The following is a 22,133-nucleotide window of genomic DNA, read 5'->3' as shown; positions in this document are numbered from 1 at the left end:
ATCTTAAACTGCTTAGTATAGGTTGGTTAGTGATCCATCAGTGACCCCCACCTTGTCCTTGTTGCCCCTGCTTCATCATTCAAGACCCGATCAACGGGATTGAAGACCAGGCCCCGGCACCGCACACCACTTTCCCCTTAGTTGCTCGACACTGCTGGGTTACTATCGAGTGCCAAGGGTGAGACCTCTACAGCACTTCTGATGTTAACCCTGTAGTGTAGCTATTCGGTCGTGGTCATCGAGGGTGATTCCGCCTTAACCACTTCCGATATGACTCTGTCATGCAACCCCTCAAGTGTGAACCTCGGGGGTGATTCCTCTTACATTCACCTTGATGATTACATTGAGTGGAATTCACCGGGGGTGATTCCTCGGGTTTTCCCCTTGATGTTTAGAAACACAGTTACTATGATTACTATGACTTTACAGTGAACCATGTTGCTAAAGACGGGTCGACCCTGAGAGGTAGCCGCGCGAGCATAATTGCGAGTGATGAGGAGTCGGGTTGACCTGGAAGGTGCCCGTGAGGTAATTACGAGGCGTGGCCGGGCATTCTTAGCCCTTGCCGCAAGTCCTCGAGATAGGGAAACCGGGTCACATCTTTCGTGAGAGTCTGCTTGTTATCGCGCGATCCTAATCCACTACGATTTGGATATTTGATCCGAGGGGCCTCTGGCCTGATAGCACTAACCATCACATGGGCATAGTATGGGCGTTCTGCGTCGTATACATCAGCCGAAGCTTAATAGACGTCAGCGACTGAGCGGCGCGCGTCGGGTTGGACTGCGTAAGCACCTACCTTGTTGAAGGAGGTAGCTAGGTCTGCTCACCGGCCGTGTACGCAACGTGCAGGAGTTTCCGGGGAGATGGCCCATGACCCTTGGGGGCATAGGTTTAGTCTGGCGTGCTGGCCTCTCTATTAAGCCTAGGTCGGGTTGCGGCGTATTGTTTGGCCGAGGCCGGGCATGACCCAGGAAAGTGTGCCCGACCGGAGTTAATCGAGTGTGGTGGGTAAGTTGGTGCACCCCTGCAGGGAAGAAAACATCTATCAATAGCCTGTCCTACGGTAACGGACATTTGGAGTTGTATCCCGATCGATACAACTAGAACTGGATACTTGTGATGAGAATTGGATGGTGATGAGTAATGGATTGTGATGATAACTGGATAGTATGGCTCTGGGATTTCTTTCTCGCAGGGAGTCGAGAAAGGATCTTCGGCCGAGGTTGATAACACTACTTCTACCTTACTTTGTGCTACTCTACTCCCTCCTATTAGCTGCAAGATGGTGGTTTCCAGAAGATGCTAGTCTTCGATAGGACTAGGCCTTCTCTCTATTCTGGCATTTCTGCAGCCCAGTCCACATATACAGCCTTCCTTTGATAATGTTGCATATGTAGTGTAGATCCTTGCTTGCGAGTACTTTGGATGAGTACTCACGGTTGCTTTGCTCCCCCTTTTCCCCCTTTCTTCTTCTTTCTGGTTGATGCAACCAGATGTTGGAGCCCAGAAGTCAGATGCCACCGCCGATGTCTACTACTATGTGGAGACCGCCGACGAGCAGGAGTAGTTAGGAGGCTCCCAGGCAGGAGGCCTTGCCTTTTCGATCGATGTTGCTTTTGTGCTAGCCTTCTTAAGGAAAACTTGTCTAACTCATGTCTGTACTCAGATGTTGTTGCTTCCGCTGACTCTTGTGTATTCAAGATTGTGTATTCGAGCCCTCGAGGCCCCTGGCTTGTAATATAAAGCTTGTATTATTTTAATTTGTGTCTAGAGTTGTGTTGTGATATCTTCCCGTGAGTCCCTGATCTTGATCGTACACATTTGCGTGTATGATTAGTGTACGATTGAATCGAGGGCGTCACAACTAGCACTATGTCGCTCTTCCACCGTGAATCCACTGCCCGAGTAGCCTAACAAGGAAGACGGAGAAAACAGTAACCCCACTGCTCGTCACGGAACCGGCATGGTGGTGCCACCGCCTCCCCCCCCCCCCCCACACACACACACAAACACACAAAGGATATAACCAGTTCGTCCCTCCCTAGAAAAGAAATAACCTAGATGCATGAGATGTCCTATCCAATGCCCATCGCGTCGAAGGACGACCAAATGCGCACACCCCATGTCGTGGTAATATCACGGCAGATACCAGGGGGTGGCTAATCATGGATGGGGCCAGAAGTACGTTGTCGGGTCCTGGAAGCAGGAGTGAGCACAAGCTCGAACGGACATGAGATGTACCCAGGTTCAGGGCTCTCCTAAGAGATGAAACCCCTACTCCTACTCTGCGGGGTCTCTGCATGATCCCTATATCACAAGGTGTACATGTTGGGGAACGCGGTAATTTCAAAAAAATTCCTACAATCACGCAAGATCTATATAGGTGATGCATAGCAACGAGAGGGGAGAGTGTGTCCACGTATCCTCGTAGACCGAAAGCGAAAGCGTTTCAATAACGCGGTTGATGTAGTCGAACTTCTTTGCGATCCAACCGATCAAGTACTGAACATACGACACCTCCACGTTCAGCTCGACAACATCCCTCGTGCTCTTGATCCAGTTGAGGACGAGGGTGAGTTCCGTCAGCACGACGGCATGGCGACGGTGATGATGATGTTACCGGCGCAGGGCTTCGCCTAAGCTCTACGATGGTATGATCAAGGTGTGTAACTGTGGAGGGGGCACCGCACACGATTAAGAGAAACTTGTGTGTTCTAGGGTGCCCCCTGCCCTCGTATATAAGAGGGAGGGGGAGGCCGGCCGGCCCTAGGGCGCTCCCAAAGAGGAGGAGTCCTACTAGGACTTCCCCTCCAAGGATTCCCCTCCAAGGAAGAGAGGGGGAAGGAAGGAGAGGGAGAGGGAGTAGGAAAGGGGGCGCCGCCCCCTTACCTTGTCCAATTCGGACTCCAAGGGGGGGGGCCTGCCCTGGCTGCCCTCCTCTCTCTCTCCACTAAGGCCCATAGAGGCCCATTAGTTCCCCCCCCGGGGGGGGGGGGTTCCGATAACCCCTCCGGCACTCCGGTTTTACCCGAAACTTCTCGGAACTCTTCCGATGTCCAAATAACATGGTCCAATATATCAATCTCTATGTCTCGACCATTTCGAGACTCCTCGTCACATCTGTGATCTCATCCGGGACACCGAACAAACTTCGATCACCAAAACACATAACTCGTAATACAAATCGTCATCGAACGTTAAGCGTGCGGACCCTACGGGTTCAAGAACTATGTAGACATGACCGAGACACATCTTCCGTCAATAACCAATAGCGGAACCTGGATGCTCATATTGGCTCCTACATATTCTACGAAGATCTTTATCGGTCAAACGGCATAACAACATACGTTGTTCCCTTTGTCATCGGTATGTTAATTGCCCGAGATTCGATCGTCAGTATCATCATACCTGGTTCAATCTCGTTACCGGCAAGTCTCTTCACTCGTTCCGTAATACTTCATCCTACAACTAACTCATTAGTTACATTGTTTGCAAGGCTTATAGTGATGAGCATTACCGAGAGGGCCCAGAGATACCTCTTCGTAACATGGAGTGACAAATCCTAATCTCGATCTATGCCAACCCAACAAACACCTTCGGGGACACCTGTAGAGCATATTTATAATCACCCATTTACGTTGTGATGTTTGATAGCACACAAGGTGTACCTCCGGTATTCGAGAGTTGCATAATCTCATAGTCTAAGGAACATGTATAAGTCATGAAGAATGTTGTAGCAATGAAACTGTAACAATCATTATGCTAAGCTAACGGATGGGTCATGTCCATCACATCATTCTCCTAATAATGTGATCTCGTTCATCAAATGACAACCCATTTCTATGGTTAGGAAACATAACCATATTTGATTAATGAGCTAGTCTAGTAGAGGCATACTAGGGACACTTTGTTTTGTCTATGTAGTCATACATGTACTAAGTTTCCGGTTAATACAATTCTAGCATGAATAAGAAACATTTATCATGAAATAAGGAAATAAATAATAACTTTATTTTTACCAACTAAATGTAGTAAAATACAAACTATAATATAAAACTATAAACTATAACTATAAACTACAAACTATAAACTAGAATATTTTCAAACTATAAGCTAGTACGAACCCTAGAAGGGAGGAGGGAGGAGGACTGAGGAGGGAGGAGGAGGAGGAGTGAGGAGGGCCGACGGCGGCTGGAGGAGGAGGGCCGGCGGTGGCTAGAGGATGAGGGAGGAGGGTCGACGGCGGCTGGAGGAGGGGAGGGCCAGCGGTGGGTGGAGGAGGAGGGAGGAGGGCCGACGGCGGCTGGGGGAGGGAAGAGGGCCGTCGGTGCATGGAGGAGGGGGAGGAGGGCTGGCGGCGGCTAGAGGTAGGAGGGAGGAGCTCACCTAGGGCGTCAACGGAGGAGTGGAGGAGAAGGAGCTCTCGGACGGCGACAATGCGGCGACGGCGGGAGGAGCACAACGACACACAATGAGAGAGGGAGAGTGAGTGAGTGAGGAGGGGGAGAGACAGGCGGAGAGGATCTGGATGAGGTAGCCGTAGCAGCAGCGCTTGTCTAGGATACACGCTACTCTTATGATCAATAGCAGTAGCGCGGTTTAAAATAAGGCGCTACTGCTATAACTAGCTTGGGGGTGAGGTCGTGGCAACTATAGCAGTAGCGCAGCTTACTACAGACACGTTGCTGCTATTTTTATTTCAACAGTGCGTTTTGTTGACACGCGCTACTGCTAAATAGTATTAGCGCCTTATTTTGAAGCGCGCTGCTGGTAAGATTCTGTGTATAAGGTTTTCTCTAGTAGTGGTTGACGACATCAAGCAACATAGCACTTAGGGGTATGAAGCAATCATTCGGAAAATCATAGAGTACTCTAGTGTTTTTAATCTTTGTAATTTGTTCATGAATTTAGGAGCTCGAATTTCGAGACTCATAGTTTAGCAAAGCGTGCTTTAAATTTAGGGGTTGGCCGTCTCGTTTGGTTAGGCAAACCCAATGACCTATTTTCGTTCGTATAAACATCGCGACGAATCAATAAAGCTTCGCAAGATTGTCTCAAAAGAAAAAGAAAAAACTCCCTCCCCCTGCTATCGTCAGATGTATATTCGAGTCCTTAATATATTTATTACATGCATCTGTGTTTTCAGAAGTAAACGGAACTTCTCTTTCGAGCTTGCTGCGTGCATGCAGTTTGCATCGCTGCTAGATGTGATTGATTTCTTGGAACAGCTATGTCATCCTTTCAGCCTCGGAACAATGGTGCGCGTACGTGCTGCTTACTGCCTTTGCTACCGTGTCATGCAAAGTAGTTCTCGCCTGTACAGATGCATGACAGAAGGCATCGAATCGTCCGTCAGTCCGTCCGTTGACGACCTGGCCTCATCTCCACGTTGCCATCGGGCCATTGCCACCGTCGCTGGATTCCCAGCTGGCTCAGCCGCCCTACGTCGACCAGGAGGGGCACAGAAGCGACCACGGCACGACTGGGATCTTTAATTTGCATAGAGGATAGGGCGGCCCCGTCAAAAACACTCCAGCATTAACCTGATACTACATGTGAGGTTATTCTCTTGATGCAATCATGGCCTAATCAGATCATTGCGTCCTATCCTGTGATGAGACAGATGATAGGTTGATGGCATGTTTCCATGGACGACACACTGGTCATGAACTGGCCTCGGCGCCATCTATTTTTCCTGCATTATTTGACTGGTTCGCTTAGCCGCAGTTGCGTACGTTTGATCATTGAGGCGGTTGTATGGAGGTGGAAGTTAGCACATGCGTGCATACGCAGCAACCCCAGGTTGTCACGCTGACACAATGCACCAAGTCTACGTCATCGGCCATCTATAAGTAGAGGGAGTTGCAAGGACAAAGATCACTCAACTACTAGTGCCAAAACGTTCTTGTCTGCGGCCACATAGTAAATTGTGCTTAATTTGGTGTAATCAGCTAAGGTCCATGGCGATCAGATCTTTGCTGCTCCCTCTGGCCCTGCTGGTTCTTGCAGCTAGCTCAGCTGCGGTGGCTCAGCTGGAGATCGGCTTCTACAGCAAGACATGCCCAGACGCCGAGAAGATCGTCCACGAGGAGATGGCCAAGATCATCGCCGCCGCGCCCAGCCTCGCCGGCCCGCTGCTCCGGCTCCATTTCCACGACTGCTTCGTCAGGGTAAGTCGTCGTTGAGCACTTGTCCTGTCTCACGTACAAACCTACATTATGCACACGAACACTAAGAAACATGCATGCAACGCGAAATTGCAGGGTTGTGACGCCTCTGTCCTGCTCGAATCCACTGACGGCAACGTGGCGGAGAAGGACGCCAAGCCGAACAAGAGCCTGCGAGGGTTCGGCTCCGTGGAGCGCGTGAAGGCCAAGCTCGAGGCCGCGTGCCCGGGCATCGTCTCCTGCGCCGACGTGCTCACCCTCATGTCCCGCGACGCGGTCGTGCTGGCCAAGGGCCCCTTCTGGCCAGTGGCGTTGGGAAGGAGAGACGGAAGGGTGTCCAGTGCCACGGAGGCCAGCAACGAGCTGCCTCCGGCCTCCGGCGACGTTCCTCTGCTCGCCGAGATCTTCGCCTCCAAGGGCCTCGATCTCAAGGACCTCGTCGTCCTCTCCGGCGCCCACACGCTCGGCACGGCGCACTGCCCGTCCTTCGCCGACCGGCTCTACAACGGCACCGGCGAGAACGGTGCCTATGGTCTTGTAGACCCGTCTCTCGACAGCGAGTACGCCGACAAGCTGAGGCTCAAGTGCAAGAGCCTTGACGACCGCGCTATGCTGTCGGAGATGGACCCGGGGAGCTTCAAGACCTTCGACACCAGCTACTACTGCCACGTCGCCAAGCGGAGGGGCCTCTTCCGCTCCGACGCCGCGCTCCTCTTCGACGCCACCACCAAGGACTACGTCCAGCGCATCGCCACGGGCAAGTTCGACGGTGAGTTCTTCAGGGACTTCAGCAAGTCCATGATCAAGATGGGAGACGTCGGCGTGCTCACCGGGGCCGAGGGAGAGATCAGGAAGAAATGCTACGCCCCCAACTAGAGTTCGTTGATTCTTGTAATTGTAGTTGTAAGTCGTAACTGCACGAGTTCGAGGATGTATGTCTGATACTGTTCATTGTAGTTGTATGATTTATTATCGTCAGTAATAACATTGAGGTAAAAAAACATTCTCTAACAATCATTGAATCGCTATCTTTATCTTCAAATTGTCAAAGACCTTTTTTGTCAGAATTACCACAAGTCCATTAAACAAACAAATTACAATGGGTACACACGTGGTCACTCGAAGAGACAAACAAAGCGCCAAGTGTCTTAGATTTCCACAAGAGAGCTCAGATTAACTGTTGGAGATCGATGTGCCCAACCTAATCATCATGCGTCGCCGGCCATCGCCGTCATATGGCACCGCCGGAGAAGGACATGAGCAACCTCCACACCAAAATCTGGAAGAACTCCATTGCAGACCATGCTGCTTTGTGAGCCTGATTAAATGGCCGGTCAAAGACGATGAAACCGAGTCTTTGTGGCACGTCGGCCGGAGATCATCTTCAAGTCTGCCAGATCCGCCGTCGTCGTCTTCATCCAACTTGGTCGGAGAAGAAGAGGAGCGCCGCAAGCCATCATCCGCACACCACGCTCCACACATATACTCTGCACAAAACTGACGTAATCGCCCGAGAGGACACCAAACTCCAGCCAGCACAACCTAACATCGACGAAACCGAAGTCCGACGAGCCACAAGAGCCACCTGCTTTCCGACGGTGCCGATTGAAGCACCAATGGAGTGGGGAAGAAGCAGAGCCATCTTATTCTAACACGGCGTTGATCCCACCACTGATGCAACCAACGCCTCTGAGAAAAACTAAACCTACCCTATCTAGTCACCAGAGCAAAGTCACCAGGGTCCCGGATCCCTCGCGGTGCTGGAGCGGCAGCCGGAGGGGCCGAGGACCCACAGCCTCGCCGGCGCAGAGAGCAGGCAGAGAGATCGCTTTGGAATCGCATGTGTGTGTGAGGCGGTTCCAACGAAGCGGTTGGTTGGACGCAGTCGCGCAGCTACTAGGCTACAATGACATTACTGTCACTAACGAAACTGATGAGTCTGCCGAGTGTTTTATGTCGGTTACTCGGCAAACCCTTTAAACCAGTGCATTGGAAAAACACTCGCCAAAGGTCCGGGCGCTCGGAAAAGGTTGTGCCATGTGTCTCTACTCGCCACGGTTAATGGAGAGGTGGAGGCCTGACCTTGTTTTCCGAGTGTTTGTCAAGCAACACTTAGCAAATGTTTTTTCAATTTTCTTTTTTAAAGATGTGCAACAGTTGTGGTGTGCTTGAAAACTTTTCTTGCCCTTTTCTTCCTTATCCCCATGATTTTCAACTATTTTCGGCCAGTTTCCCCTCCCCCCATCCTCTCTTATTGCCACCCTCCCCCCCCCCCCTCTCTTTCCCACGTTTTCTCTCTCTCTCTCTCTCTCTCTCTCTCTCTCTCTCTCTCTCTCTCTCTCCCGCCCTTTCTCTACCACCAATTTATTCCTCTTGAATGTTTTCTCGCCTCCTCTCCCCCGCCCTTTTCTCCAACCATCCTCATCCTACAAAAGTCCATCACAAGTATGTTTGTGTTGCATCAGTGTGTTAGCCTCTCTCCCGTCCTTTTCTTCAAACACGATTTTGCACTGCTTTGTCGAGTGTTACACTCGACAAAGTGGACATGTGGCCATAATTGGTGCACCATAGCACGATTTGTCAAGCGCCGAGGCCTAGACACTTGGCAAGTGAACATGTCATGCCAGCTGGTGCGTTATGTCACACTTTTTTCAAGTTTCATTGCTGGTTGCACTCGGCATATGTTTGATCAGTTTCGTATTGTTGACACTCGACAAAGAGGTGATGCATGGCACGTTCAATGTAAACCCTCCGACACACAATAACCATGCTTTGTGGTATGTGCTTCAATGAGTGACATTGCAACAGGAGTGACATTGTTAACCTGGCCCCTCTTTGTACCCAGGAAACTACAGAGGGCAACAGGAGCCCTATGTCCACTCCGGGAAAAGATGGAACTTCCTCCCCACCTGGTGTGCAACAGCTCAAAGGAAAGAGAAAGGAACGTCCTCCTGTGGTGGAACCTAAGGTAAGAAGGAGTGAGAGACTGTTGCATATTAACAAAGGATTCAAAAAGAAAACCTGCCAAGATGACAATTGTATGGCTTGTATAGCTCAGCCTCCAGCTTGCAATAGCAAAGTCATTAAAAACTTGAATATCTCTTATTGCAAGATTGATGCAAAGGACTGCACTGAAGAAATCATTCAGAAGAAAAAGGTGAAGAAAGGGGGGAAGCAGCCAACATGGAAGGACTAAAACGAGACCTGCAAGAGAGAATAAGAAACAATAAAATGCTGCCATATTTCACCAATAGACCTAGAAAACAGACTTGTTCATGCTATGGATCTGTTTATGTATTAAGCACTTATGACTGCTTGTTCTCATCAGTGAACACTATCTTTATGTGGGCACTTATTTTGCTAAGCTGGGTCAGAACAATTAATCATGTGTGTGGGACTGTTGGACCTTGGATAATCTGTATTCCTTTCATATCTGTTTGTGGCTTCAATCATTTTGTGGAACAACATTTAGATCAATTGTCTCAGCATGAGTACAAATTGGATTATCTTGAATTGGAATGTTATGGGTATTAATTACAGTGATAAGTGGTTGGCCATTTCTAATAAGATCAAAGAATCAGGGTGTGCAATTGTCAGTCTACAAGAAACTAAAAGAGAACACTTTGATAGCCTATACCTAAAACAATTCTGCCCTAGAAGAATTAATAAATTTGAGTTTGTTCCTTCTGTTGGAGCTTCATGAGGACTGTTGGTTGCTTGGAATGATAATGTTTTCATGGAGAGTGCCTTTTCAAAAACAACTACTCCAGTTCCATCAGGTTTACTTTAGTTCACAATGGAAGCACTTAGATCCTCACAAATATTTATGGGCCCTGTGACGTCGACAATGAAGGCAGAATCAATTTTTTAAACTGGTTCAAGGACATTCTAATGCCAGATGATAATAATGGGATCATTGCAGGAGACTTTAATTATATAAGATATCCCACTAACAGAAATGATGGAGCAAGGGATACTACTCAAATGATGCAGTTCAATGAAGCCATTATTTCATTGGCCCTGGTAGAGATCCCTCTCAAAGGCAGAAAATATACTTGGACTAATATGCAGCAAGCTCCACTTCTTGAGAAGATTGATTGGGTATTCACTTCAGAGCATTGGTCAAATGATTTCCAAACACATTAGTGACTTCTTTGGCAAAACTGTGTCTGATCATTCTCTCATTGTCATCTCCATTGGCACAAATATCCCTAAGTCCAGTCTATTCAGATTAGAGAACTTTTGGTTACAACACAACAGTTTCAAGGATAGAGTTAGAAATATTTGGAGTCAACCTCTGCAGGAGAGTAACAGTGCCAAACTAATTACATCAATTCAAGAGACGTAGAAAGGGGCTTAAGATATGGAGCAAGAACTTATCAAATCTTGTTGTCATCATTCAAGCTACCAATGCAGCAATATTAATGTGGGACACATTTGAGGAATTCAGAGCCCTTACTATGATAGAGAAAAATGGAAGAGATTTTTTAAAATAACGCCTACTTATAATACTTTCTTTCCAGAGAATTTATTGGAAGCAAAGGGCTATTATCAAATGGGTCAAATTTGGGAATGAGAATTCCAAATTCTTTCAAGCTAAAGCCATTATCAAATATATAAACAATTATATCCATATGCTGCAAGATGGGCAAGGCACTGAGCATACTGAGCACCATCCAAAGGCTGCCATTCTTTGGAAAGCCTTTAAAGAAAGACTAGGTCAATCTAGTCGCACTAATGACCCCCTCAATCTAATTTCTCTAATCAAAAGAATGGATGGTCTGAGTGACCTTGAAAGCCCTTTTACAAGAGAGGAAATTGATGAAGTGGTGAAGCATTTTCCATCTGATAAAGCACCAGGTCCTGATGGTTTTAATGGAGATTTCATCAAAGCTTGTTGGGATATAATCTCTAAAGACTTTTACAAGCTCATTGAGGACTTTTATGAAGGACATCTTTCCCTTCGGAGCATAAATTCCTCCTACATCACCCTCATACGCAAGAAAGATAGCCCCACAAGTCCAAATGATTTCAGACCCATCTCTCTGTTGAATTGCACAATCAAAATCATTACAAAGTCGTTGGCCAACAGATTGCAAGGCATTGTTTTGAAAATTGTGCATGGCAACCAATATGGTTTCCTCAAGAAAAGAACAATCTAGGACTGTCTAGGATGGGCCTTTGAATATCTGCACATATGCCAACAGTCCAAAAATCCTACAGTGGTGCTTAAAATGGATTTTGGCAAAGGCTTTTGATTTAATTGAGCATGATGCTATTATTGCTCTTATGAAAGCTAGAGAATTTGGAAGCAGATGGATTCATTGGATTAATACGATATTATCATCTGCTACTTCTGATGTACTGCTTAATGGGGTGCTTGGAAAGGTGTTCTACTGTAAAAGGGGGTAAGGCAAGGAGATCCTTTATCCCCCTTGCTCTTTGTGCTGGATGCAGATCTTTTACAGTCTATACTGAATGAGGCCAATCAGCATGACCTTATCTCATCCCCAATTAGCAGTCAAGCATGTCCACAATTCCCCGTGATACAATATGCAGATGATACTCTTTTAGTGCTTCCAGCAATTCCATCACAAATTTCTCAAGTCCAGAATCTCATCAATCACTATTCAACTTTTACTGGTCTTAAAGTTAACTATGAGAAATCCATGTTGGTTCCAATCAATGCTCCTGAGTCACTTACACACCAACTGTTGAGCATCTTAGGGTGTTCAAGCGGATCTTTCCCTTTCACCTACTTGGGGTTCCCTTTGAGCACCGGCAGGCTAAGACTAGAAGACTTCCATCCTATCATGCAGAGGATTGAAAGAAGGCTGACAGGGTGCTCCACCATGCTTTCATATGATGGCATAATCCTGTTAATTAAGTCAGTCTTCTCAGCTCTTCCAACTTTTTTCATGTGCACCTTAGCATTGCCACTAGGAGTGATTGAACAAATCAATAAGTACCTTAGAAAATTCTTTTGGAGAAAGTTTGGGATGGAATACAGAGGCATTGCACTGATTGCTTGGTCAAAAGTGTGTAAGCCTAAGAAACAAGGAGGCCTAGGAATCTTGGACACTGGTACACACAATAAAGCCCTTCTCATGAAGAATGTCTTCAAATTCCTGAACAAAGAAGAGATCCCTTGGATTAAGCTGGTCTGGGGAAAACACTATAGTCTGAACCTGCCATTGGGGAAAATGGAAGGTTCCTCATGGTGGCAAGCACACCTTGCCCTCTAGACAGAGTTCAAAGCAGCAAGCACATGCAAAGTTTCTTCAGGGACTACTATACTTTTTTGGAAGGATAATTGGGAAGGAGAACCAATACAGAACAAATTTCCTGAACTGAATTCCTTTGCTAAACATGATTCCATCTCTGTGCAAAAATTTAACCTTCCTCAAGACCTGACAGTGCATTTTCATTTGCCAATGTCAACCACAGCATATGAACAGTTCAATCTCTTAAAAGAAATCCTTCCACAGCTTGAGGAAAATGTAAAGGACAAATGGACTACCAATGGATTAGAAAACAAATACTCATCTATGAGAATGTATAACAGATTGATGGGGGAGGATGAAGGACATCCCATTTTCCAGTTGATTTGGTCTAGCTCCAGCAGGCTCAAGCACAAGATTTTCTTATGGTTGGTAGCACACTGCAGAATCAATACAAGGTCTTTGCTTAAAAGAAAGGGCATGCACCTAGATGACACATACTGCCCAAATTGTAACCACGGTGCTGAACAAACCTCAATGCATTTGTTCTGGGACTGTCATTTGCACAGGACTGCTGGAATACTATTATTCCTGGCAGGAAAAGAGGCACCTCCATCTTTGAAGATATAAACCTTGCAAAGCTTCAACTTCTCAAGAATTTGGCCTCAGAAATTGTCATGTTGGGATGTTAGAATCTATGGACACAACATAATGACAAGATATTGAGACAGCAACAGCAGTCAGCACAAGCTTGGCGTTTCTACCTTACGAAAGATCTTAAGCTGCTTAGGTTCAAAGTGAAAGAGAGATATTTCCAGGAACTTTCAGACTAGATTAGACACAACATGTAAAGCAATGATTTCATTTCCTAGAGCTCGCATTGGCTAGACCCTTGGGTCTCCCACCTTGTACTTTGTAACATATTTTATTTTTAATATATTTATACCGTAGAACTATTGTTCTACGGTTTTTGGCTCAAAAAAAACGAGTGACATTGCAAGCTGCACTGGGCGTCTATTTGCCTAGTGTCAGATTTTGGACACTTGGCGAAGAGTGTCACATGGCGCGCTGGTATCCTCTAGGCTTTGCCGAGTGGAAAGTAGTGTCATATTTATGTATTTGTGTGTAACTATTTAGCGCCTATCCACAAAATATATATATAAAATCAAATGAATTACCAGCTTATTTTAATTATATTTGGGATATTAAATTACAAATTTTTAATAATATATTCAATCCGACCGTTTTTTCACCAATAGGAAACAGAGCTGGCCAACAAAGTAAATATAATGGAAACTTTCAGATCTTTTCAACTTGAGCATATTTGCACCTATAAGCTCTAAAATAATCCAAAAACTGGCCTTTAACATATTTAATAAATATAAAATTCTATTGCAAGTCCTAGAAGCAAATGTGGACAATTAACAAATTTCCGACCATCTGGACAAAGAAATGATGTTCAGAAGTACTCCCTCCGTCCGGGTTTATTAGGTCTAAAGACAACTTCTTTTAGACCAAGAGACAGTAATTTGCTCACTTAATTCTTCTATTCCACTCCTAATGCACTCTCTCACATGCATGCAGCCAATAAAAAAACACGCATGAAGTGTATTAATTTTCTAGTCATGGCACCAACAATAATGGCTTTCAAGGCAACCAATGAAATGGTTGCATGCATGCATCTTTCCAAAGCGGGGCTTTATAAAAAGGGACATGCTTGTGATGCTAAGAGACCTAATAAACCGGGGCCTTGTAAAAAGGGACATGCTTGTGATGCTAAAGGACCAAATAAATCTGGACGGAGGGAGTAGACGGAACCATTCTTTGTGCATGCAGCTTGCATCCCTGGAGGATTGATCTCTTCGAACAGCCTTCGCATGCCGCACTGAAACGTGGAGACACGGCAACTCATCCTTTCAGGCCCCCAGCAATGGCGTGCGTACGTGCTGCTTAGTGCCTTTGCTACTTAGTCATGCAAAGTAGTTCTGGTCCATGCAGATGCATGACCGGATGAACGAATCAACCGTCGGTAGGCGTGAAGATTTATGTCCCGGCGACCCGGCCGGCCTCCTAGCTCGCCCCGTTGCCACCAGGAGCCGACATGAGCGTGCATTGGCTGGCCATAGTAATTAAGAACAACTTTAGCAGATCCGCTATAATCGCGACGAGTTAAAATGTTATATGGGCGCCCGCAAAAATATTTACGCGAGCGTTCCGGCGGAATAGATACTGGTTTTCGCGGTACGAGTTTACAGTATATGTTTCGGCCAGAACCCTTGCAGTACCCCGAATATTTTTGCAGACAAATATTGACATGATCTATAATTCATATTGATGCATGAAATACATATAAAATAGGCATCCGCAATGGTTCACATCCAAAATCTTGCGCAATATCAAGAGTTAGCAAATTTATCCCTACGAATGTGCAATCAAACAAAATCAAACATGATCAAAGTACATCTGGTCATGATCAAATCACGCGGCACATTGCCAGCCGGAGGGGGTGGAGGAGGGGCCCATGCTCACGCCGCCACTGCCTTCTTCTTGGGGCCCTTCACTTGCGTCTTTGGGCGTCTGCCGGAGGGGATGGATGAGGCGGCGCCAGGCCGCAGCGGAAGTTAGTGTGGCGGCGGCCACGGCTCCATGGACGATGGGGTTGCCCCGCCGCTTCCTCTTCACGCTGGCGGCGGTAGGAGTAGGTGGGAGCATGGGTGGGTGGGTGGGTGGGGGGGGGGGGGGGGGGCGAGTGCCGATTGAGCCGCCGGCTCTTGGAAAATGCCGGTCGGGGGCTGATGCGGCGATTGGGTGGGCGGCGAGGTGAGAGGGCATAAGGCAGGACAGATTTGCAACGGCGATGACACGGAGTGGCGGCACGGAAGAGAGGAAGTTTCCCTCACGCCAAGTCGCGGGTCGGATACGGCGAGCGGCAAAATGAGGGGATAGAGAGATTTGGCAGCTGCCCGCCAATTTTTAAAGCTCCCTGCAAAAAAATCACGAGTTGGGCCGATATACCTTTTTTCGTCCAAGTAGCGTATATCGGCACTTATTCTGCGGGGAGAACGATATAGTGCATATGTTAGAGTTGCTCTAACCAGGACGCATGCAGGATAAAACTAGTTAATGATAGATGCAAAATGTGAAAACTTATGTCTAGGACAAGGCAAAATGCCTTTAAATCGCTTGATCATATTTTATTCTTCAATACTAACAAATACATCTCGCTCAATGTAACATGCCATTCTATGATTCATCCAATCATCACCTATTTTGTTCCTCAATCTAGTCTTGGTAATGCTCATTGCTGAGAATGCTCTTTCAACTGTTGCGGTTGCAACAAGTAAAATCAATACTAACTCAACAAGACTATTTCTCCGGACGCCGGCCAGCCTGTAGGCTACAGCGTCACGCCCTCGCCGGGGGGTGGGGTGTGTGTGTGGGGGGGGGGGGGGCTGGAATAAAGACCGGAAGGGGGGAGCTGGGGGCACTGCTGGATGGAGCTGACCGGAGTCCGCGGGCGCCGGGCGGCGACCCGCGACGGCTTAGGGTTCGTCGGGTCGGGCCAGAAGGGGCGGCTGCCTATGTTTGTGAGTTCGTGGGGCTAGTGGGTGTGCCGGTGAGTCGGCCTGGGCTGCACCCTAGGCCAAAGTTTTCTTTTTTGAAAAAAGTATCGGCCGAGAATTTTTCCCACGCACCAGGCCATTGCCCGAATCCGCCGGAAAAAAATCTATGAGACCAGGTCTCACGGGTTAGCAGGTGAGACCCATCCTGATGGATGACACGTGGCATTCACAAATCACAAAGCATCTACCCCACCCCTCACCTGAAATCAAGGGGGGAGATTAGATGCTTTGTGATTTGTGAATGCCACATGTCATCCATCAGGGCGGGTCTCACCTGGTTTATCTGAGACCTGGTCTCATATAAATTTTTTCTTAATCCGCCCATGAATGTAGCAAGAAAAAAGGCTTACGATCTTAGTGTGAGGCTCTAGCTCTGCCCCCGTGGGTAGGAGGGACACAGAGGTGATCACCGCACGACTGAGTTCTTTACTTTTCATGAAGGATAGGGCGGCCCCGTCAAGAACACTCCAGCCTGCGCAAATGATTGGCCAATTACATGTGAAATTATTCTCTTGATGAAATCATTAACCTAATCAGATCATTGCGTCCTCTTCCGGTGAAGAGACAGATGATAGATTCATACTACTAGCTAGCACATAGTAGCATGTTACCATTGACGACACATTGATCATGAACTGGCCTCGGCATTAATTGACTGGTTCGCTTAGCCGCGGTTGCGTACGTCGGAGATAATTGAGGCGGTTGTATGGACTATGGAGGCGGAAGTTAGCACATGCATGCATACGCGGCAACCAGGTTGTCACGCTGACACCATGCACCCAAGTCTACGTCACCGGGCATCTATAAGTACAGGGAGTTGCAAGGACGACATAGATCACTCAACTACATTCTTGTCTGTAGACTCATTACTGGAGCTTAATTTGATCGTTTAATTTGGCCAAGGTCCATGGCGATCCGGTCTTTGCTGCTCCCTCTGGCCCTGCTGGTTCTCGCATTAGCTAGCTCGGCAGCGGTGGCTCAGCTGGAGATCGGCTTCTACAGCAAGACATGCCCGGACGCCGAGAAGATCGTCCGCCAGGAGATGGCCAAGATCATCGCCGCCGCGCCCAGCCTCGCCGGCCCACTCCTCCGGCTCCATTTCCACGACTGCTTCGTCAGGGTACATACTTGCCTAGCCTGTAGATTAATTGTCGTATTTCTGCTCTTATCGATCATGAAATGTATACTTACGTCATCCATCCAACGCTAATCGAATTGCAGGGTTGTGATGCCTCTGTCCTGCTCGACTCCACGGATGGCAACGTGGCAGAGAAGGATGCCAAACCAAACAAGAGCCTGCGAGGGTTCGGCTCCGTGGAGCGCGTGAAGGCCAAGCTCGAGGCCACGTGTCCGGGCATCGTCTCCTGCGCCGACGTGCTCACCCTCATGTCCCGCGACGCTGTCGTGCTGGCCAAGGGCCCCTTCTGGCCGGTGGCGTTGGGAAGGAGAGACGGCAGAGTGTCCAGTGCCACGGAGGCCAGCAACGAGCTGCCCCCGGCCTCCGGTGACGTCCCTCTTCTCGCCAAGATCTTCGCCTCCAAGGGCCTCAACCTCAAGGACCTCGTCGTCCTCTCCGGCGCCCACACACTTGGCACGGCGCACTGCCCGTCTTTTGCCGACCGGCTCTACAACACCACCGGCGAGAGCAGTGCCTACGGCCTCGTCGACCCGTCTTTGGACAGTGAGTACGCCGACAAGCTGAGGCTCAAGTGCAAGAGCCTTGACGATCGCGCTATGCTGTCGGAGATGGACCCGGGGAGCTTCAAGACCTTCGACACATGCTACTACCGCCACGTCGCCAAGCGGAGGGGCCTCTTCCGCTCCGACGCGGCGCTCCTCTTCGACAACACCACCAGGGACTACGTCCAGCGCATCGCCACCGGCAAGTTCGACGGCGAGTTCTTCAAGGACTTCAGCGCGTCCATGATCAAGATGGGCGACGTGGGCGTGCTCACCGGGGCCGAGGGAGTGATCAGGAAGAAGTGCTACGCCCCAAACTAGCGTTCGTTGATTCTTAGTTGTACTTGTAAGTTGTAACTGTACGAGTTAATTCGAGGATGTCTGTCTGATACTGTTCCTTGTAGTTGTAGATGATTTATTATCGTCAGTAATAGCATTGAGTAAAAACATTCTTTAACAATCATTGAATCAATATCTTTATCTTTAAATTGTCAAGACCTTAATCTTCACGCAGTGATTATGCAGTCGCGCAGCTACTAGCCTACAATGACATTACTGTCACTACCGAAATCGGCGACTCTGTCGAGTGTTTTATGCCGGTTACTCGGCAAACCCCTTTAAATTCAGTGTATTGGAAAAACACTCGGCAAAGGTCCTCGGATGGGTGGTGGTTCTGTGGAGACAGAGATTCTTCTTCCTCATCGTCGGCATGGTTTTATGCTGCGTTTCTTCCTCCTTCTTTGTGCTGTTGCTGGAGGGATATCCTGCTTTGTCCAGGCAGTTGGCCCGACCGCGGCGCCGGAACCGGATCATAGTACTCTTCCGTCGGAAAGGGGCACATACATCGGTACTCAAAGCCACAGATGGCAAAGGCTGGTGCTGGTGTGTCGGATGCGTATGTGTGTTCTTGTCAATTCGGCGCGGAAGCGAAGAAAAGGGGGGCAGCGTGATGGCGATTATACCATGGTTGAAGATGATGGCCTGCTTAAATCTGGTTGCAGATGCTTATGTTGCAGGGTTCTTCTTGCAAGGTTTAGGATGATGACATAGAGCTCCAGAGATGTTCATGTTTTACTGGTTGTTTTAGGTTGCTCTTTGTTATTCTAGTTATCTCTGCATGCGTTAGGGTGTGTTGTATGGATCAAGAACTTTGTGTTATTTTATGATTTGAATACAAGTATACTTCCTCAAAAAAACACTCTTATAATGTTCAAAGCAAAACAAAAATGCTAAGAGTACCATAGGAAATACGCTTAGTGTGTGAATACTAATGTGAATTTAATGGTATGATTTCATGACATATAGGTTGTAGCTCATGTTTCATTGGTCAAGTTTGACAATCTAGAGATACACGTAGGCCTCATAAAACATAAGAGAGGGAGTATGTAAGAGCATCTCTAACAGCAGACCTAGATATGAGCTCAGTACCTAGAAGAGAGGCGTTGAGCTCTTTGGCGAGGATCGCTGGGAAGTCAAAGTTGGACCTGTCAGGATGTTTTCCACGTGATAATGTTAGCACATGATTCTTTGAGTCCGAGTCAGAAGAGTCTTTCGATATGGACAGTTTCCCTTCGGCGAGTGGCAGTTATTTTGGTTGCACTTGAGCCTCGCCTAACTGCCTTGGGTTTGGGTGCTTTGGTGTCTGGCTCTGATGATGTCCCTTGATGCTGCAGTTGTCTTGTCCCTGTCCCCAAGTTCTAGTGCCTTTTTTCTCGTTTTCTTTTTTCTTTCTTTTTGGGTTTTCTTTTGGTTTTCCCTGATTAGCCGAGAATGTTAGGTTTTCGGGTCCGGTTTTCCTTATAAACTGGACCAACTCTCTTCTTCAATGAAATGCAGGAACCCCCTGCCCCTTTCGAGGTGTTCTCGAAAGAAAAATAGTGATTGTATTGCGAGAATGGGCCAGTGGGAATTGGATAGGGTAGAGGCTCGATTCATCTGGACAAATAAACATGTGAATCTAGTTAGGAGCATCCTGGACTGTGCTCTCGTTTCCACTGATTGAGGGCTTCACTTCCACCTTGCCTCTCTTCAGGTGGCTACGCACGTTGGCACCGATCATGTTCCTATTCTCCTCTCATTTGGGAAGCATAAAGCCCCGTCCTCCTCCTAGGTTCCATTCGAGGACGTGTTGGCTAAATCAGAGGTTTCCATAAAATTGTTCTTTCATAACCAAGTTGAGCAAATGAAAGGGCCTTTTCTGCCTTAAGTGTTTTGGTGTTGATGACAACGCAATTCGCAAACTAACCGTGTGCTTGAGCTACACAATCCTAACTATATAGCAAAAATGGTTAGGCTCCCCTTTGGATGTAAACACTTTAGCTATATTTCAGTCGGCCGTATTCTTGTTTTGTGGACATGGGAGTGTGTAAGAGAATCTCTAACAACAGACCTAGAAATGAGCTCAGTACCTAAAAGATGAAATATTGAAGAAGAAAATCTTTGTCAAAAAACAGCTTCATTCGCAGAGCTACAACTACATGGGAACTAAATTTGCTAGCCAAGACCAAAATATAAGTGTTCTCTAGCACAAAATCCAAAACTAAAAACATGGTCGCGCAAACACTAACCAGTCGAACAAGAAATTTCCACCCCCAACAATGTTGCCGCGTTGCCTTCCGCCGCCGGCCGGTGGGACACCATGGAAGGCCTCCCCTGAAGCGACCCCCGCTGCCGGCCTACCTACAGCTCTAGTCGCCCGTCAGCCATCCCTTTCCTGCATCAAGTGTGCCGCTGGGCTAGTGTCGGAGACATGGGGACCAGGACGGCCCATGGCCCTCTAACATAAGTGATTTCTTCCTAAATTTACATGAATAGTGCAGACTTCAAAGTTTTGCTCCAACTGCATCCCCTCAACATGCAAAATTAGTGATTGTATTGCGAGAATGGGCTAGTAGGAATTGGATAGGGTAGGGGCTTGATTCATCTGGACAAATAAACATGTGAATCCAGTTAGGAGAATCCTGGACTGTGCTCTCATTTCCACTGATTGAGGGCTTCATTTCCGCCTTGCCTCTCTTCAGGTGGCTACGCACGTTGGCACCGACCATGTTCCTATTCTCCTCTCATTTGGGGAGCATAAAGCCCTGTCCTCCTCCTAGGTTCCATTCGAGACGTGTTGGCTAAATCAAAGGTTTCCATGAAATTGTTCTTTCATAACCAAGTTGAGCAAATGAAAGGGCATTTTCTCTGCCATAAGTGTTTTGGTGTTGATGACAACGCAATCCGGAAAGTAACCATGTGCTTGAGCTACAAAATCATAACTATATAGCAAAAATGGTTAGGCGCCCCTCTGGATGAAAACACTTTAGCTAGATTTCAGTCAGCCGAATTCTTGTTTTCTGGTCATCAATCGATTTTCTGGCCTTTGGATTGTGCTTTAAGATTTGCGTAGTTTTTGTTGTTTCTGTCATGTATTGCTGGTGGTATTGCACTACAAGAAATATGTCAACTTGTGACCTTCTGTCAGTGACCCTGGAAGAATTGGTCATAGATCTATGACCATTTCAGACCAATTGGTCAAAGGCTGTTCGGGGGGCTCCAAACCCTAAACCATTGCGACCATTTTGGTCAGAAAGGTCGTAATTTCCTTACACAAAATGGTCATAAAGCAAACAGCACTAGTCCGCTGCCTTATTTCTAGTTGTTAACGACCAATATAGATGGTCATAGCCTTGTAAATTATGGTGGGTTGCAATGACTAGGCGCCATCTCATCAGTTTTGCCTATGTGTCATGTCCATGTGGCAGTTTTTGCCCTAGGTTGTGAAGCAACCTATATTTCTGTCATTCCCAAAATTCCCAAAAAAAAAGCTCATAAATTCTTTGGGTCATATCTTCATCAAATATGTAAAAACCTTCCTTTCCTAGTTCAAAAATAATTCAAAAATATTCATTTTCCTATTCTGTTCAAAACAACAGTTTGTGAAGGAAGTACCACTTTGGCATGTCCAAATAGTATCCATTTTCTACAGTGCTTTCCTATGCCCAAATAACCATCCTCCACCAAATGCCAGCTCAATCCATTCATTATTTTGAGCCAAGCTTCAACATTCGTATTTATGTCCAGTGTGGTGGTTTGCAAAGCAAGTACCACCTAGGCTCCTCCTTTTGAGCTGAAAATTTGTGAAGACGGTCTTCTTAGTAACTGATCATCTTCAGCCAAAACTCACGGCCATTAGCCATGTACATTTCCCGTACCGCTAATCAAACACTTGGCTGCTTATTCATGTTTAAGCATCGATCGGTCTCCTCGTGAGAATCTTATGTTGTGATTTTCTTCCTAGCACCTACCTGGGGAGTTCCCAAACCACTAGACATGCCTAGGCCGCCCAGAACACATGGCAACGTCACGGTCACACGGTGACCACGCGGCGGGCATGCGAGCTTACGCGCTCTAGAGTTGGGGCCCTCGGCCACCGTCGAAACCTCGATGTCTCTCCA

General features: G+C 47.4%; 2 protein-coding genes across 2 annotated transcripts; both read left to right on the top strand.

Annotated features, from left to right (window-relative positions):
- Positions 1 to 5,902: 5,902 nt before the first annotated feature.
- On the top strand, positions 5,903 to 7,210 carry LOC123161420 (peroxidase 1). Its single transcript, XM_044579255.1, has 2 exons — positions 5,903 to 6,173; positions 6,267 to 7,210. Exons 1-2 carry the CDS (start codon positions 5,964 to 5,966, stop codon positions 7,044 to 7,046), a joined length of 990 nt encoding a protein of 329 aa, XP_044435190.1. The 5' UTR covers positions 5,903 to 5,963; the 3' UTR covers positions 7,047 to 7,210.
- A 9,653-nt stretch (positions 7,211 to 16,863) lies between these two features.
- LOC123162363 (peroxidase 1) lies at positions 16,864 to 18,086 on the top strand. The gene is made up of 2 exons (XM_044580153.1): positions 16,864 to 17,134; positions 17,236 to 18,086. Exons 1-2 carry the CDS (start codon positions 16,922 to 16,924, stop codon positions 18,013 to 18,015), a joined length of 993 nt encoding a protein of 330 aa, XP_044436088.1. The 5' UTR covers positions 16,864 to 16,921; the 3' UTR covers positions 18,016 to 18,086.
- Positions 18,087 to 22,133: the final 4,047 nt, after the last annotated feature.

This window comes from Triticum aestivum, chromosome 7B, assembly GCF_018294505.1.
Source record: "Triticum aestivum cultivar Chinese Spring chromosome 7B, IWGSC CS RefSeq v2.1, whole genome shotgun sequence".
Classification (NCBI taxonomy): Eukaryota; Viridiplantae; Streptophyta; class Magnoliopsida; order Poales; family Poaceae; genus Triticum; species Triticum aestivum.
Note: the sequence above shows the minus strand (reverse complement) of the source record. Positions and strands in the feature narration are given on the sequence as shown.

Excerpts from the sequence above, each read along its gene's own strand:
- LOC123162363 (XM_044580153.1), top strand. The coding sequence starts at position 16,922 with ATGGCGATCCGGTCTTTGCTGCTCCCTCTGGCCCTGCTGGTTCTCGCA. Across the intron at positions 17,135-17,235 it reads TCCACGACTGCTTCGTCAGG|GGTTGTGATGCCTCTGTCCT; the intron begins GTACATACTTGC and ends ATCGAATTGCAG.
- LOC123161420 (XM_044579255.1), top strand. The coding sequence starts at position 5,964 with ATGGCGATCAGATCTTTGCTGCTCCCTCTGGCCCTGCTGGTTCTTGCA. Across the intron at positions 6,174-6,266 it reads TCCACGACTGCTTCGTCAGG|GGTTGTGACGCCTCTGTCCT; the intron begins GTAAGTCGTCGT and ends GCGAAATTGCAG.